Source organism: Scyliorhinus canicula, chromosome 15 (genome assembly GCF_902713615.1).
Source record: "Scyliorhinus canicula chromosome 15, sScyCan1.1, whole genome shotgun sequence".
In the NCBI taxonomy this organism is placed as follows: domain Eukaryota; kingdom Metazoa; phylum Chordata; class Chondrichthyes; order Carcharhiniformes; family Scyliorhinidae; genus Scyliorhinus; species Scyliorhinus canicula.
The window spans coordinates 87059970-87075263 of NC_052160.1; the positions used below are offsets into that span (position 1 = coordinate 87059970).

The 15294-nt window shown below is 48.2% G+C and overlaps 1 protein-coding gene across 5 annotated transcripts in view; it reads right to left on the reverse strand.

The window, feature by feature from the left end:
- The window catches only part of sycp1 (synaptonemal complex protein 1), a 741816-nt gene that overhangs the window by 377729 nt on the left and 348793 nt on the right, over positions 1–15294 (reverse strand). For all 5 annotated transcript variants that reach the window (XM_038820847.1, XM_038820848.1, XM_038820846.1 and 2 more), the window contains one exon: positions 7937–8054. In XM_038820847.1, the coding sequence (XP_038676775.1) occupies positions 7937–8054 (118 nt within the window). The remainder of the gene's footprint in view (positions 1–7936; positions 8055–15294) is intronic.

The following is a 15294-nucleotide window of genomic DNA, read 5'->3' on the forward strand; positions in this document are numbered from 1 at the left end:
CCGCAGTGCCAACCGGGGTCACAATGTAGCCTGTCAGACCTGGTTGGGCAAGAGAGTACGCACTATGCTAACAGGTTGGTCTTTCGCCCTCTGCAGACAATGGATATTGGAATTCAACCAGCAATGGTGGCCTTCCTGATATTCGCCGCAGCCCGGGGGATGCCCTGCGGCTATACGAGATGAGGAGGAAGAGGCAGCAGCAGAGTGTGCAGTAGTGGAACGTGCCACAGAAGAACAGGTGGCAGCTGCCCAGAATGGAGAGCCGGCCACCCAACAGGCCAAAGAGGAGGAAGCACCAAGGAGATACCATATGTGGCCTTGTGTGTACCGCCACTGCCTGTCATTCGAGGATCTGCCGGACTGGGCATGCAATCAAAGACTCCGGCTGAGCAGTGCAACATATCTGTCAGATAATGGAACACCTGGTACTGCGGTGTATGGGGGAAGACACCCGCTCCCGGTGGCCGTCAAGGTGATGGTCGCCCTGAACCTTTAAGCGACAGGGTGCTTCCAGGCCTCGAGTGGGGACCTGTCCGGATTTTACAGACCTCGGTGCACAGTTGCATCTGCGCCATCATGGAGGCCATGTATGCCAGGCGGCTCAATCCAGCTACTTCAATATGAATCAAGCCCACCAGGGTGCCCGGGCATCGGGCTTCGCCGCCATCGACGGAATGCTCGTATCCAGGGGGTATCAACGGGATGCATGACCCCCTGCTGATGACAGGTCACTCTACACTAATTGAAAAGGGTACCACTCAATGAATGTGCAGCTGATATGTGACCATCAGTTGCACATCATTCATGTCTGCACCCGATACCCGGGCAGTGTGCACGATGCCTTCATCCTGGCACTCTGGATGATTCCCGACATGGTTCAGACATGCCCTGGACGGGGGGTTGGCTCCTAGGCCACAGGTGTTATCCACTGTGGTCGTGGCTGATGACACATATCGGGAGACCGCAGGCCAACGTGGAGACTCACTACGACTACCATACAGAACCAGGATCGTGATCAAGCATGCTTCAGTCTCCTGAAGATGCGGTTCAGGTGCCTGGACTGCTCTGGAGAGGCCCCCCAGTATGACGCCAAAGGGTTACTCGCATTATAGAAGCCTGCCGCACCCTCCACAAAATCGCACAGCAGAGGGGCGATGTGCTAGAGTAGGAGAAGGAACGCCAGGTCTCGTCCGATGAGGAGGACGCGTGGGATGGCGAGGAGGGCAGGACATGGGGCCCAGGCAAACACGGGACGCTCTGACCCAGGCAAGCATGGGACGCACAGAGCCAACGCCCAAGGGACACTCTGGTCGCCTCCAGGTTCATCAACTGGAGGGGGAGTGATTACACGAACATCGCATTATCCCCCCACATCCCACCTGCAACCCCCTCCATGATACATAGCTGCCGCACTATGGGGTGTGGGCCCTGGGTTGGCAGTAACAGCGGGTCTGGTCCAGGGGACTCGCTCTGCAATTAACTCTGGTGCTCCACATCATCTGACAACGTCTCACTTCTGCTCACTGTAGTACTTTCCACTGTCCACCTGGGCAATCCCCGCACGCGAGCTTGCCATTTCATCATACGGTCCCATTGATTCCCTGGGGTGCTGGTGGTGGAGCCAAGCCCTGGCCACCAACAATGTCCGACCATCCCCCCCTCCTCTGGCCAGCCCAGATCAGCCCGCCCCTCACACCCATTTGACAGAGTACCAAGACAGGTTGTAACAGTGATAGCAGGTGTTTAATGCGAACAAATATTTACAGATTTGTGCCCTAGCCCCTGTAACAAAACCGTGCCCTGCACCCATGTCAACTTAACTAGTGTCCAGCTTTCTGGCCTTACCGGTCCTAACGTTATGTCTAGGCGGTTCCCCAGATGGTACAGCAGGAGCGGAGGCTGCCTGTTGTGATTCCTGCCTGTGAGCTGGGTCCCCATTGGCGGGCATCTTCTGGGGCGACCAGGCCTGGATGGGCGCAGCTGCTGCTTGGGTATCCCAGGTGGCGTGGAGCCGCATGTGGGTGGGGGTTGGTGAGTATGGGGATGGTATAGGGTGACGGTCGTTTGGGGGTGAGGGTGGGTGTCAAGTTTGGGGTGAGTTGGTATGGGGGTGGTGTTGGTGGGGGTTGACAGAAGTGTGATGGGAAACCGCAACTCAGCAGGGTCTCATTTACTCCCACAAACTCCATCTTGGCGACCTCCCTTTCCTCTGGGCCACCGACGACATTCAGGGCCCTCTGTTCTGCCACAGTGAGTGGCTGCAGGTCCGGTGGTCCCCTCCTGTCTTCTGCCGCTCCCGGAGGTTATGCGCAGCCTTCTCCTGTGGGGGGTGAAATGGAAAAAGAGTGTTAGACAGTCCGACGCATGCAGCCCAGTAGGTGGGTGGCTGGTGGCCTGTGGCCAGGGCACCCGACCATGGCGGTCGGTTTGGGTACTGCCATGTGGTGCAGCATGGGGATTTGACCACCCCCCGGGTGGGTGGCGGTTGGGTCATGGGTGTGCGGGACGGGGTTGGTGGTAGGGACGTCGTGCTGCCTACTCGCCCAGGCCGCCCTGAGAAGGTTGTGCAGTTTATACAGCACTGCTCGTTATTCCGGACGACGGTGCCCACAGTGTTGATTGCCATTGCCACCTTAGCAGTAGCAGAATCGATCCAAGTGTGGCGCCAGTTTTGCTGTTGTGAGAGTCCACCGATTCTGTGCGACGTCAACACTTAATTTCAGAAACAGGAAACCCCACCCATAGTGTCCCAAACGGAGAATTCCGGCCGCTGTTTTTCTCCCTCATTTGCGCCTTATAGGCTTACTAGTCTGCCTTTTGGAAGCAAAAGGAAGAGAAAAATGGCCCGTGATATGAGGAGCAACTCCACTGAAACTCACCTCTCTGACCGGGATTTTGAAAACTGATGTGGGTGCAATTTCGAGAGCTGCAGCTCCACGGGCTGTACTTTGGACAATCTGTTTTAAAGGGGTAATGGGGAACAGCTCTCTGCGGTAAAGAATTCCATAGATTCACTCCCTTCTTAGAGAAGAAATTCCTCCTCATCTACATCTTCAATAGGCCACCCACACTCTGAGATTATGCCCTCTGGTCCAAGACTCTCCCACAAGGAAAAACAACCTCTCAACATCTAGCCTGTCAAGCACTGAGAATCCTAAATGTCTCAATAAGGTTGCCTCTCATTCCTCTGAACTGTAATGAGTACAGGTCCAACCCACTTAACCTCACCTCATAAGAAAATCCCCCCATAACCAGGATCAACCTTGTGAACATTCTCTGGACTGCCTCCAATGCCAGGGTGGCACGTGGCACAGTGGTTAGCATTGCAGCCTCACAGTGCCAAGGACCTCTGTTCAATTCCGGCCTTGGATGTGTAGTATGTACGTTCTCCCCATGTCTCTTTGGGTTTCCTTCGGGTTCGCCGGTTTCCTCCCACAGTCCAAAGAAATGCAGGTGAGGTGGATTGGCCATGCTAAACTTCCCTTCAATGTCCAAAGATGTGCAGTTTAGGTGGGGTAAAGTGAAAAGTGTGGGTTAGTGGGCTTAGGTAGGGAGCTCCTTCAGAGGGCGATGGAGACTCGAAGGGCTGAATGCCCTCCTTCTGAACTGTAAGAATTCTATGGTTCTAGATCTTTTCTTAGACAAGGGGACCAAAACTATTCACAGTATTCCAGTGCCATGTATAGTTTTAGCAAGACTTCCTTATTTTTATACTCCATTCCCTTTGAAATAAAGGCCAACATTTCATTTTCCTTCCCAATTACCTGCTAAAATTACATGCTAGATTTTTGTGATTTATGCATGAGGAACCACAAATCCCTCCATACTGTAGTTTCCTGCAGTCTGTCAGTATTTAAATAATATCCAGCTCCTTTATTCATCCTACCAGAGTGTAGAACTTCACGTTTACCTACAATATATTCCATCTATAGACTCGAAGATTTTTAGAATCCCTACCGTGCAGAAGGAGGTCATTTGGCCCATTGAGTTTGCATGGACCCTTTGAAAGAGCACCTTACCTAGGCCCAATCCCCCACTATATCCCCATTACCCCTCCTAACCTATACGTCTTTGGACACTGAAGGGAAATTTAACATTCATGAAGCCCTTCATGAAGTCATGCTGACTCTGCTTGACGACATTATGTATTTTCTAAATACTCTGCTATTAATGAAATGAAAATGAAAATCGCTTATTGTCACAAGTAGGCTTCAAAGAAGTTACTGTGAAAAGCCCCTAGTCCGCCACATTCCGGTGCCTGTTCGGGGAGGCTGGTACAGGAATTGAACCATGCTTCTGGCCTGCCTTGGTCTGCTTTCAAAACCAGTGATTTAGCCCTGTGCTAAACCAGCCTCTTACATCCTTTATAATGGACTCTAATATTTTCCTCTTTAACTGTGTCATCACCAACTTTGAAGGATTTTAACACTTTCAGTTGGTTGAACCCACGTGAATTCTAACCCTCAGTGGACTGACATTCTGGATTCTAACAATAACATGGTTTAATAATCCTATCTTGTCTTTTTTTTGTTTAAAGTCATCCTAGTTGTCAGCTCTCTCTTTCCTTTCCTATCTTCTTGTCTGGTTATGTGGGAAAATGTAGTTGCGGCAACATAAATGTATGAATAAGCAATACTTCTGATTTAACCTGAAGGATTTCGCTGCAAGTCATTTTAAAATTGACTTCATAGAGAGTTGGGGAAATCATGGTCTGGATTATCTGTTTGAGGGATTAAGTCCCCACACCGGCGTGAAAACGGTGGTGTTTTACGCCAGGAAAACTGGCGCAAAATGACCACCGATTCCCTGCTCCAGCGGGGTGGGGGCGAGCAGCCAGGCAGCGTAGAGATCCCAGCTCTAGCTGCCGGTAGGGCCCAGAGCCTTGTTGGGTCCGTGGCCGTGCATGGCAGCAGCCTACAGCAGCTGCCCCGTGCTTCATGGCGGATGCAGCCCGGGGACCCGGACCGCAAAATTAGTCCCCCCCCTTCGGCCACAAGTGAGCCCCGGACCATCCCCCACAGTTCCCCAGCCCCGAATAAAGACCCCCTGCCCGCGGATCGAGTTCATGATGGGTGAGACCATGAGATTTTTGATTTGATTTATTATTGTCACATGTATTAGTATACAGTGAAAAGTATTGTTTCTTGCATGCTGTACAAACAATGCATACCGTCCATGGGGAAGGAAGGAGAGACTGCAGAATATAATGTTACAGTTATAGCAAGGTGTAGAGAAAAGATCAACTTAATTCGAGGTAGGTCCATTCAAAAGTCTGATGGCAGTAGGGAGGAAGCTGTTCTTGAATCGGTTGGTACATGACCTCAAACTTTGCTATCTTTTTCCTGACGGAAGAAGGTAGAAGAGAGTGTGTCCTGGGTGCTTGGGGTCCTTAATTATGCTGGCTGCCTTTCCGAGGCCACGGGAATTGTAGACAGTTGATGGATTGGAGGCTGGTTTGCATGATGGATCGGGCTACATTCACGATCTTTTGTAATTTCTTGCAGTCTTGGGCAGAGCAGGATCCATACCAAGCTGTGATACAACCAGATAGAATGTTTTCCATGGTGCAGCTGTAGAAGTTGGTGAGAGTCATAGGTGACATGCCAAATTTCCTTAGTCTTCGGAGAAAGTAGAGTCGTTGGTGGGGAGTTCTTAACTATTGTGTCGGCATGGGGGACCAGGACAGGTTGTTGGTGATCTGGACACCTAAGAACTTGAAGCTATCGACCCTTTCTACTTAGTTTCTATTGATGTAGACAGGGGCATGTTCTCTACTACGCTTCCTGAAGTCAATGACAATCTCCTTTGTTTTGTTGACATTGAGGGGGAGATTATTGTCGTTGCACCAGTTCACCAGATTCTCACGCCGTCGGGAACTCGGCTGGTCAGGGACGGAGCATCGCGGGACATGGATACAGCGTGCGTCGTACTCCTAGAGTATGCCGCTTTTCAGGGGGCGGAGCATCCCAAAAGCAGCGTCACCCTCCCCCCTGATTTAGGCATCATCGGGAATTCTCCGCCGCCTTGTTGAATGCGATTTCAGTGTCGGGGATTGGAGAATCCAGCCCCATGTCAAAGTCTATGTCAAAAATTAAAACAATCCTGCTTAAGGACAGACAGCGCAAATAATAAAGGAGTTCAGTTTAGTTCTCTTCCCCATGTCATAAAAGTTAGAATCCATTATTAAGGAGGCAGGGTATTTAGTAAATCTTAACACTATCAGGAAGAGTCATCATGGCTTTGTGAAATGGAAATCAAGTTTGACAAATTCATGAGACTTCTTTCAGGATGTAACATGTCAAGAGGATGAAGGGGAACCAGTAGATGTAGAAGATTTGGATTTTTTAAAGGCATTGGATAAAGTGTCAAATGAAAGATTACAATACAAGATAAGAGCTAATGGTGTTGGTGATGATAAATTAGCATAGGTATAGGAATTAACAGGATGCAGTGAATTGGAATAAATGGGTAATTTTCAGATTGACAAATTATGAGTTTGTGCCACAGGAGCCAATACTGGGGTCTCAATATTTATGAACTAAATTCATTATTTGGATGAAAATACTAACTGTATTATAGTTAAATTTACTGATGATATAAAGATAGGTAGGCAAGCAAGATGTGAGAAGGATACAAAGAGTCTGCAAAGGGATGTAGGCAGGTAACTGAGTAGACAAAAAGTGGCAAATAGAATAGAATGTGGGAAATTGTGAGGTTGCCCACTTTGGCAGGAAGAATATGAAAACATTATATTATTTAAATGGAGAGAAAGTGCAGAATGAGGCAGTAAAGAGGGATTTCATTGTCTTTATACATTGTTATGGGCCAGGGTTTAGGGAATACCAAAGTATATCATGGAGGTCACCTGACCTACAACTGTTATAGATTTTGGTTATGAGGAGCAGAAGGGCCTAAGATTCAGGTGTTATGCAACAGAGGCCTTAAGCACTTTAAATCAAAAACAAAGTTTATTCTACAAATTCAGTTAACATTTTATAAACACACACAATAAGCATTTTTATCAACTACAAACATAACAAACCCCACACAGCTACAATACTCTATATTTAAACCCTTAATAACTTCCCTTTTACTGATTCACTCAAGTAACAACATTCATAAATCAGACAATCCCTTTTCACAAAACAGTAGGTTTGAATTCTTTACAGAAAACAGGTACCACTTTTTCATCATAAAGTGATCTGGACACCTTTTAACAGATGGAGAGAGGGACCAAAATAAACCTTCTTTGTCTGAATGCAGCTCCCAGCTGTCTAAACCAAAAGTAAAGTACAGAGCCACAAACAGCTCCCAACTCAAAACGAAAGTAAAAGTCAGAACTACAGTCCAGCTCCACCCACACAATGGCATCACTGAAGCTATTTGATCAACACACATTTCTTAAAGGGACATTCCCATGACAACATGAATCACAAAAAAACTAGCATTCATCAATCTTGACTATTCATGATCAATGAGGTCACTTGAACCGTTCGCAGTACTGCATGCAGATCGATGAGACTGGACTTGTGGCATTGACTACTGCAGTTGGCTGGTCCCATTGCCTTCTTAAGACTTTGGCTGGAGGAATCCAGCCCCCTTGTTGATAAAGTACATCTTCTACTCAGCACTTGCTCAACCAAGGTTTCCAGTGCTGTGTTCGAAATCTTAGAGCCTGTTCTCCCCTGAACTGCATCATTATTAAGCAGTTTTCCACATCAAAAAAAGTTCCAAAACAAACCTCACGAGCTGCTCCAGTCACGGTTTACCTCTCCTTTAAAGATGCAGGCTGGCTTTAAGGGGTTTTAGTTTCTCTCAGGCCCTCCTGAGGCATGCTTACAAAAATTAAATGTCAATAGCATACTGGAGCTCATTATATTAGTTTAAAATGCCACAAAAGCTTGCTATAAATTACTTGATAAATTATGTCACCTACTTCTAGTTTCTTTTGGAGGTCTTCAATTTCTGCATTTCTGGCATGTAGGTCATGTGAAAAAGTTTCTTTCTCTGCTAATAGGATATTGCAATCTGAAGAGAGATTTTCATGCCTTTTTCTGTGAGAAATAAACACAGATGTAAAAGCTGTGTCCTATAGTTTAGTTTCTTAATAACATAATAGAATTAGCATTGTTGATCAGAGAACAATTCTCCTGCTTGAAATCGGTTCACAGCCAAACAAGTCATTTGAATTGTGGCAATCCTTTGAAACTGATTTGATTTGAAATGTAAGGATGAAACAAGAGTATTATTCTGATATCAAGACATGAACCAGCTGCATAGAAGTGACACAGTAGCACAGTGGCTAACACTGTTACTTCACAGCACCAGAGACTTGGGTTCAATTCCCGGCTTGGGTCACTGTCTGTGCAGAGTCAGCACATTGTTTGCATGTGTTTCCTCCGGTTTCCCCCAAGTCCCGAAAGACGTGCTTGTTAGGTGAATTGAACATTCTGAATTCTCCCTCAGTATACCCAAACAGGTACTGGAATGGGGCAACTAGGGGATTTTCACAGTAACTTCATTGCAGTGTTAATGTAAGCCTACTTGTGACACTAATAAAGATTATTATTGTACATACATATGCTCCTGGGCACTATCTGCCATCATACACCATAAGGTTCATTCTCCTCATTCATCCAGCAGAGCGGGCAGAGAGGGGGGCGATTTTTAGAGGGAAGAGCTGGAAGGTAAGCTGAGTTTTTGATTTTTAACTTACTTTTTTGGAGCAGGAAACCGGAAGTCGGCCATGGGGTGTGTCATAATATACACCAGTATATCATGGTGCAGACACACACTGATGGACACACACAGGGACCAATCAACATGTACAAACACCGCAGCCAATCACCAGTTAGAATACACACACTATAAAGGCAGAGGGCACCACGGTTCCCGCTCATTCTGGGTGCTGCCTCTCAGTGTAACAAGAAATCATCCAGCCCAGCACAGACTCACACAACGTGCTGAGAGAATCAACTGGTTCGGACAAGGCTTAGGTCTCTAGTTTAAGTTAGCATCATTTAGAATGCATCCCAGAGTGCTAAAAGAGATGGCTAGGGAAATTGCAGATGCACTAGTGATAATTTACCGAAATTCACTAGACTCTGGGGTGGTCCCGGTGGATTGGAAATTAGCAAACGTGACGCCACTGTTTAAAAAGGAGGTAGGCAGAAAGCAGGAAATTATAGGCCAGTGAGTTTAACTTCGGTAATAGGGAAGATGCTGGAATCTATCATCAAGGAAGAAATTGCGAGGCATCTGGATAGAAATTGTCCCATTGGGCAGATGCAGCATGGGTTCGTAAAAGGCAGGTCATGCCTAACTAATTTAGTGGAATTTTTTGAGGACATTACCAGTGCAGTAGATAACGGGGAGCCGATGGATGTGGTATATCTGGATTTCCAGAAAGCCTTTGACAAGGTGCCACACAAAAGGTTGCTGCATAAGATAAAGATGCATGGCATTAAGGGTAAAGTAGTAGCATGGATAGAGGATTGGTTAATTAATAGAAAGCAAAGAGTTGGGATAAATGGGTGTTTCTCTGGTTGGCAATCAGTAGCTAGTGGTGTCCCTCAGGGATCTGTGTTGGGCCCACAATTGTTCACAATTTACATTGATGATTTGGAGTTGGGGACCAAGTGGAATGTATCCAAGTTTGCAGATGACACTAAGATGAGTGGTAAAGCGAAAAGTGCAGAGGATACTGGAAGTCTGCAGAGGGATTTGGATAGGTTAAGTGAATGGGCTCGGGTCTGGCAGATGGAATACAATGTTGACAAATGTGAGGTTATCCATTTTGGTAGGAATAACAGCAAACGGGATTATTATTTAAACGATAAAATATTAAAGCATGCCGCTGTTCAGAGAGACTTGGGTGTGCTAGTGCATGAGTCACAGAAGGTTGGTTTACAAGTGCAACAGGTGATTAAGAAGGCAAATGGAATTTTGTCCTTCATTGCTAGAGGGATGGAGTTTAAGACTAGGGAGGTTATGTTGCAATTGTATAAGGTGTTGGTGCGGCCACACCTGGAGTATTGTGTTCAGTTTTGGTCTCCTTACTTGAGAAAGGACGTACTGGCGCTGGAGGGTGTGCAGAGGAGATTCACTAGGTTAATCCCAGAGCTGAAGGGGTTGGATTATGAGGAGAGGTTGAGTAGACTGGGACTGTACTCGTTGGAATTTAGAAGGATGAGGGGGGATCTTATAGAAACATTTAAAATTATGAAGGGAATAGATAGGATAGATGCGGGCAGGTTGTTTCCACTGGCGGGTGACAGCAGAACTAGGGGGCATAGCCTAAAAATAAGGGGAAGTAGATTTAGGACTGAGTTTAGGAGGAACTTCTTCACCCAAAGGGTTGTGAATCTATGGAATTCCTTGCCCAGTGAAGCAGTTGAGGCTCCTTCATTACATGTTTTTAAGGTAAAGATAGATAGTTTTTTGAAGAATAAAGGGATTAAGGGTTATGGTGTTCGGGCCGGAAAGTGGAGCTGAGTCCACAAAAGATCAGCCATGATCTAATTGAATGGCGGAGCAGGCTCGAGGGGCCAGATGGCCTACTCCGGCTCCTAGTTCTTATGTTCTTATGTTCTTATGACCCACAGTCATCGTGTGTTAGTTAGTTAGAAGTAGTTAATAAAATTGAGTTGAACCTTCATCAGTGTTGGAAGTGTCTGTTCATCTCTCAAGTCTACACTAGCCAACACTTCAGGGTGACCTGGGAAGGTTGTATTACCCAGTAAATTTGAACGGTGAGGAAACCTGAGACACTACACGTGTAGTGTTTCCCACCGTCCCTCCTCCTCTAACCTAAAAAAAGACTCAGTGCTGTGAGCAGGTAAGCTATTTACTTTTTTTTTCTTTTTTACAGGGAGACTAATTAGAGGTGATGGCAGCGAGGGCAGTGGAATGTTCCTCCTGCAGAATGTTCGAGGTAAGGGAGACCACCAGTGTCCTTACTGACTTCACCTGCGGAAAGTGTAGCCATCTCCCGCTCCTCACAGACTGTGTTAGGGAGCTGGAGCTGGATGAATTGAGGATTATTCGGGAAACTGAGCGGGTGATAGATAGAAGCTACAGGGACATAGTTACACCTGAGAACAAAGGTAGCTGGGTAACAATTAGAGGTGGGAAGAGGAGGAAGCAGTCAGTGTAGGGATCCCCTGTGGTTGTTCCTCTCAACAATAAGTATACTGCTTTGGATACTGTTGGGGGGATTACCTCGCAGGGGAAGGCTGCAGTGACTGGGTCTCTGGCACGAGGTCCGGCTCTGGGGCTCAGAAGGGAAGGGGGAAGATTAGGAGAGCACTAGTTATAGGGGATTCAATAGTTAGAGGTACAGGCAGGCGGTTCTGTGGGCACAGGCGAGACTCTTGGATGGTTTGTTGCCTCCCGGGTGCCAGGATCCATGACGTCTCGGATCGTGTCTTCAGAATCCTTAAGGGGGAGGGTGGGCAGCCAGAAGTCGTGGTGTACATTGGTACCAACACGCAGGTAGGAAAAGGGGTGTGGATGTAATAAACGAGTTTAGGGAGTTAGGCTGGAAGCTAAAAGCCAGGACAGACAGAGTTGTCATCTCTGGTCTGTTGCCGGTGCCATGTGATAGCAAGGCGAGGAATAGGGAGAGAGTGCAGTTGAACGGCAGGAATGGTGTAGGAGGGAGGGCTTCAGGTATTTGGATAGTTGGAGCGCATTCTGAGGAAGGTGAGACCTGTACAAGCAGGACAGGTTGCATCTGAACCAGCGGAGCACCAATATCCTGGGAGGGAGGTTTTCTAGTACTCTTCGGGAGGGTTTAAGCTAAATTGGCTGGGGGATGGGAACCGGATTTGTAGTCCAGCAACTAAGGCAGCCGATGTTCAGGACGCCAAAGCATGTAGTGACGCAGTGGGGAAGGTAACACTGACAAAGGAGAGTACTTGCAGGCAAGGAGATGGGTTGAAGTGTGTATACTTCAACACAAGAAGCATCAGGAATAAGGTGGGTGAACTGAAGGCATGTATCGGTACTTGGGACTACGATATGGTGGCCATCCCGGAAATTTGGATAGAAGGGCAGAAATGGTTGTTGGAGGTTCCTGGTTATAGATGTTTCAATAAGATTAGGGAGGGTGGTACAAGAGGTGGGGGTGTGGCATTGTTAATTAGAGATAGTATAAAAGCTGCAGAAAGGCAGTTCAAGGAGGATCTGCCTACTGAGGTAATATGGGTTGAAGTCAGAAATAGGAAAGGAGCAGTCACCTTGTTGGGAGTTTTCTATAGGGCCCCCAATAGCAGCAGAGATGTGGAGGAACAGATTGGGAAACAGATTTTGGGAAGGTGCAAAAGTCACAGGATAGTAATCATGGGTGACTTCAACTTCTCGAATATTGAGTCAAAACTCTTTAGATCAAATAGTTTGTATGGGGTGGTGTTTGTGCAGTGTGTCCAGGAAGCTTTTCTAACACAGTATGTAGATTGTCCGACCAAAGGGGAGGCCATATTAGATTTGGTACTTGGTAATGAACCAGGGCAAGTGATAGATTTGTTTGTGGGGGAGCATTTTGGAGATAGTGAATACAATTCTGTGACTTTCACTTTAGTAATGGAGAGGGATAGGTGCGTGCAGCAGGGCAAGGTTCACAGTTGGGGGAAGGGTAAATATGATGCTGTCAGACAAGAATTGAAGTGCATAAATTGGGAACACAGGCTGTCAGGGAAGGACACAATTGAAATGTGGAATTTGTTCAAGGAACAGATACAACGTGTTCTTGATATGTATGTCCCTGTCAGGCAGAGAAGAGATGGTCGCGTGAGGGAACCATGGTTGACAAGAGAGGTTGAATGTCTTGTTAAGAGGAAGAAGGATACTTATGTAAGGCTGAGGAAACAAGGTTTAGACAGGGCGCTGGACGGATACAAGATAACCAGGAGGGAACTGAAGAAAGAGATTAGGAGAGCTAAAAGAGGGCATGAAAAATCTTTGGCGGAGAGGATCAAGGAAAACCCCAAGGCCTTTTACACATATGTGAGAAATATGAGAATGACTAGAGCGAGGGTGGGTCCGATCAAGGACAGTAGCGGGAGATTATGTATTGAGTCTGAAGAGATAGGACTTCCGGTGGCGGCCATGTGCGGGTAGGTCGCATTTTCGGCATCTCCCGCCGCTAATGGACCAACAGACCCTTTCAAGGAGCTATGACGGCCCCTTTTCGGCGCAAATCGCCAGGCAAATGGCACTAGAAAGCTCCCCACAGTAGTTTATGGAGGGGACCAGGAGCAGGATGGCTAAACAAATGAGCAACGAGAAGCGGCAAGAACGGGCGCGGAAACAGAAAATGGCAGCCGGCTCGGATCAGGCAGCGTGGGCTCAGTGGTCGCCGGCAGCAGGAGTTCCTTAGAAGTTGATTTGCTGACCTGAAAATGGAGATGCTGGCTCCAATGGAGAAAATGGTTGAGACCCAGAAAATGCAGGAGAAGGCGATCAAGGAGATTGAGAAAAAGGTCTCGGATAATGAGGACGAAATACTGGGCTTGGCCGTCAGAGTGGAGGTGCACAACGTTCTACATAAGAGGTGGCAGGAGAGGCTGGAAGACCTTGAAAACAGGTCCAGGGAAACCTGCGCATTCTCGGCCTATCTGAGGGTGCGGAGGGGTCGGACATGAGCGCGTTCGTGACCACGTTACTGGGGACCCTGATGGGGCCAAGAGCATTCCCTCGACCTCTGGAACTGGATGGGGCGCACAGAGTCCTTGCAAGGAGGCCCAAAACAAATGAACCGCCGAGGGCTATGGTGGTACAGTTCCACCGCTTCTCGGATAAGGAACGAGTCCTGCGATGGGCTAAAAAGGAGCGGAGCAGCAGGTGGGAGAACAGCGCAATCCGCATCTTCCAGGACCTGGGAGCAGAACTGGCCAAGAGGCGCACTGGATTCAACCGGGCTAAGGCAGCCCTCCACAGCAAAGAGTTCGGGCTGTTGCATCCGGCGAGGCTGTGGGTCACGTATCACGATCGCCACCATTACTTTGATACACCGGACGAGGCGTGGAACTTTATCAAGCAAGAAAAGTTGGACTCAACCTAAAGGACAGCCACACTGGGACGTTACTCTGGTGGGGATGTTAATTGGCAAGTAGCCGGAGGCAGCGACACTATGTTATTCCCTCTTATTTTTGTTTGTTCTGTGTCTTCGGCCATGTTTTCGGCTTTTGTAGAGCTCGGCCGCAGAGGGAGGAGAGGGGCCCTACACGTAGGGCTGCCCACCTGGCAGCTGGAGTCGTTTCTTTTCTGGGTTTGTGCTCAGCATTTGTTGTTTGTTTTGTGGGGAGAGGGAAATGTTCTTTGGGGGTCGTTGAAGCAGATAAGCTGGGCCTTCCACAGGGAGGGAGGGGCCCGAAAAAACGAGGCATCTGTATAATCGGTGACAGAGATGGGAGCGGCTGGGGTCAGCATGGGTCAGCTGACTCATGGAAGCGTAATGGGGGGAGAGCCAGTGTCAAGCGGGTGCTTGACTTGGGGGTTTGAGATCACGGGGCTGCTAAGGGCGGTGGGTGAGATGGGATGCTGCTTTGCTGACAGAAAAGGAACCAACATGGGGGAACAAAGGGACAGTCGGGGGGGGCCCAATGGGAGAGCTCGAGTAAGTGGGAGACGCGGGCTCGTGGCTGGCCGAAAAAGGGAGATGGCTAATCGGCAGGGGAGGGGGATGGGTTAGCCCCCCATCCAGGCTGATCACGTGGAATGTGCGGGACGTAAATCGGCCGGTCAAGAGGGCTCGCGAGTTCTCGCACCTAAAGGCGTTAAAGGCAGACGAAGCCATGCTACAGGAGACGCACCTAAAACTTGCGGACCAAACAAGAGTGAGAAAAGGGTGGGTGGGCCAGGTGTTCCATTCGGGGCTGGATTCAAAGACCAGAAGAGTAGCAATCCTGGTCAGCAAACGGGTGGCTTCTGAGGCAGGAAATATTGTGGCAGACAAGGGGGGCAGATACATAATGGTTAGCAGAAAGCTGCAAGGGACTCGGGCGGTGCTAGTGAACGTTTACGCCCAGAACTGGGACGACGTGGAATTTATGAGACATGCGTTGGGTAAAATTCCGGAATTAGACTCACACAATTTGATTATGGGGGGTGATTTCAACACAATCATAGACCCTGGGCGAAATTCTCCGCACCCGCGGAAAGTCGTAAAACCGTCGTAAAAATCGGGAGCGTTTTACGACGGTCGCGAAGGCTTCATTTCCCGACGGATTCACTTCCTGGAAATGGGCTAGTAGCGCGGCCGCGTCAATTACGTGCGTGATGACGACGGAACGC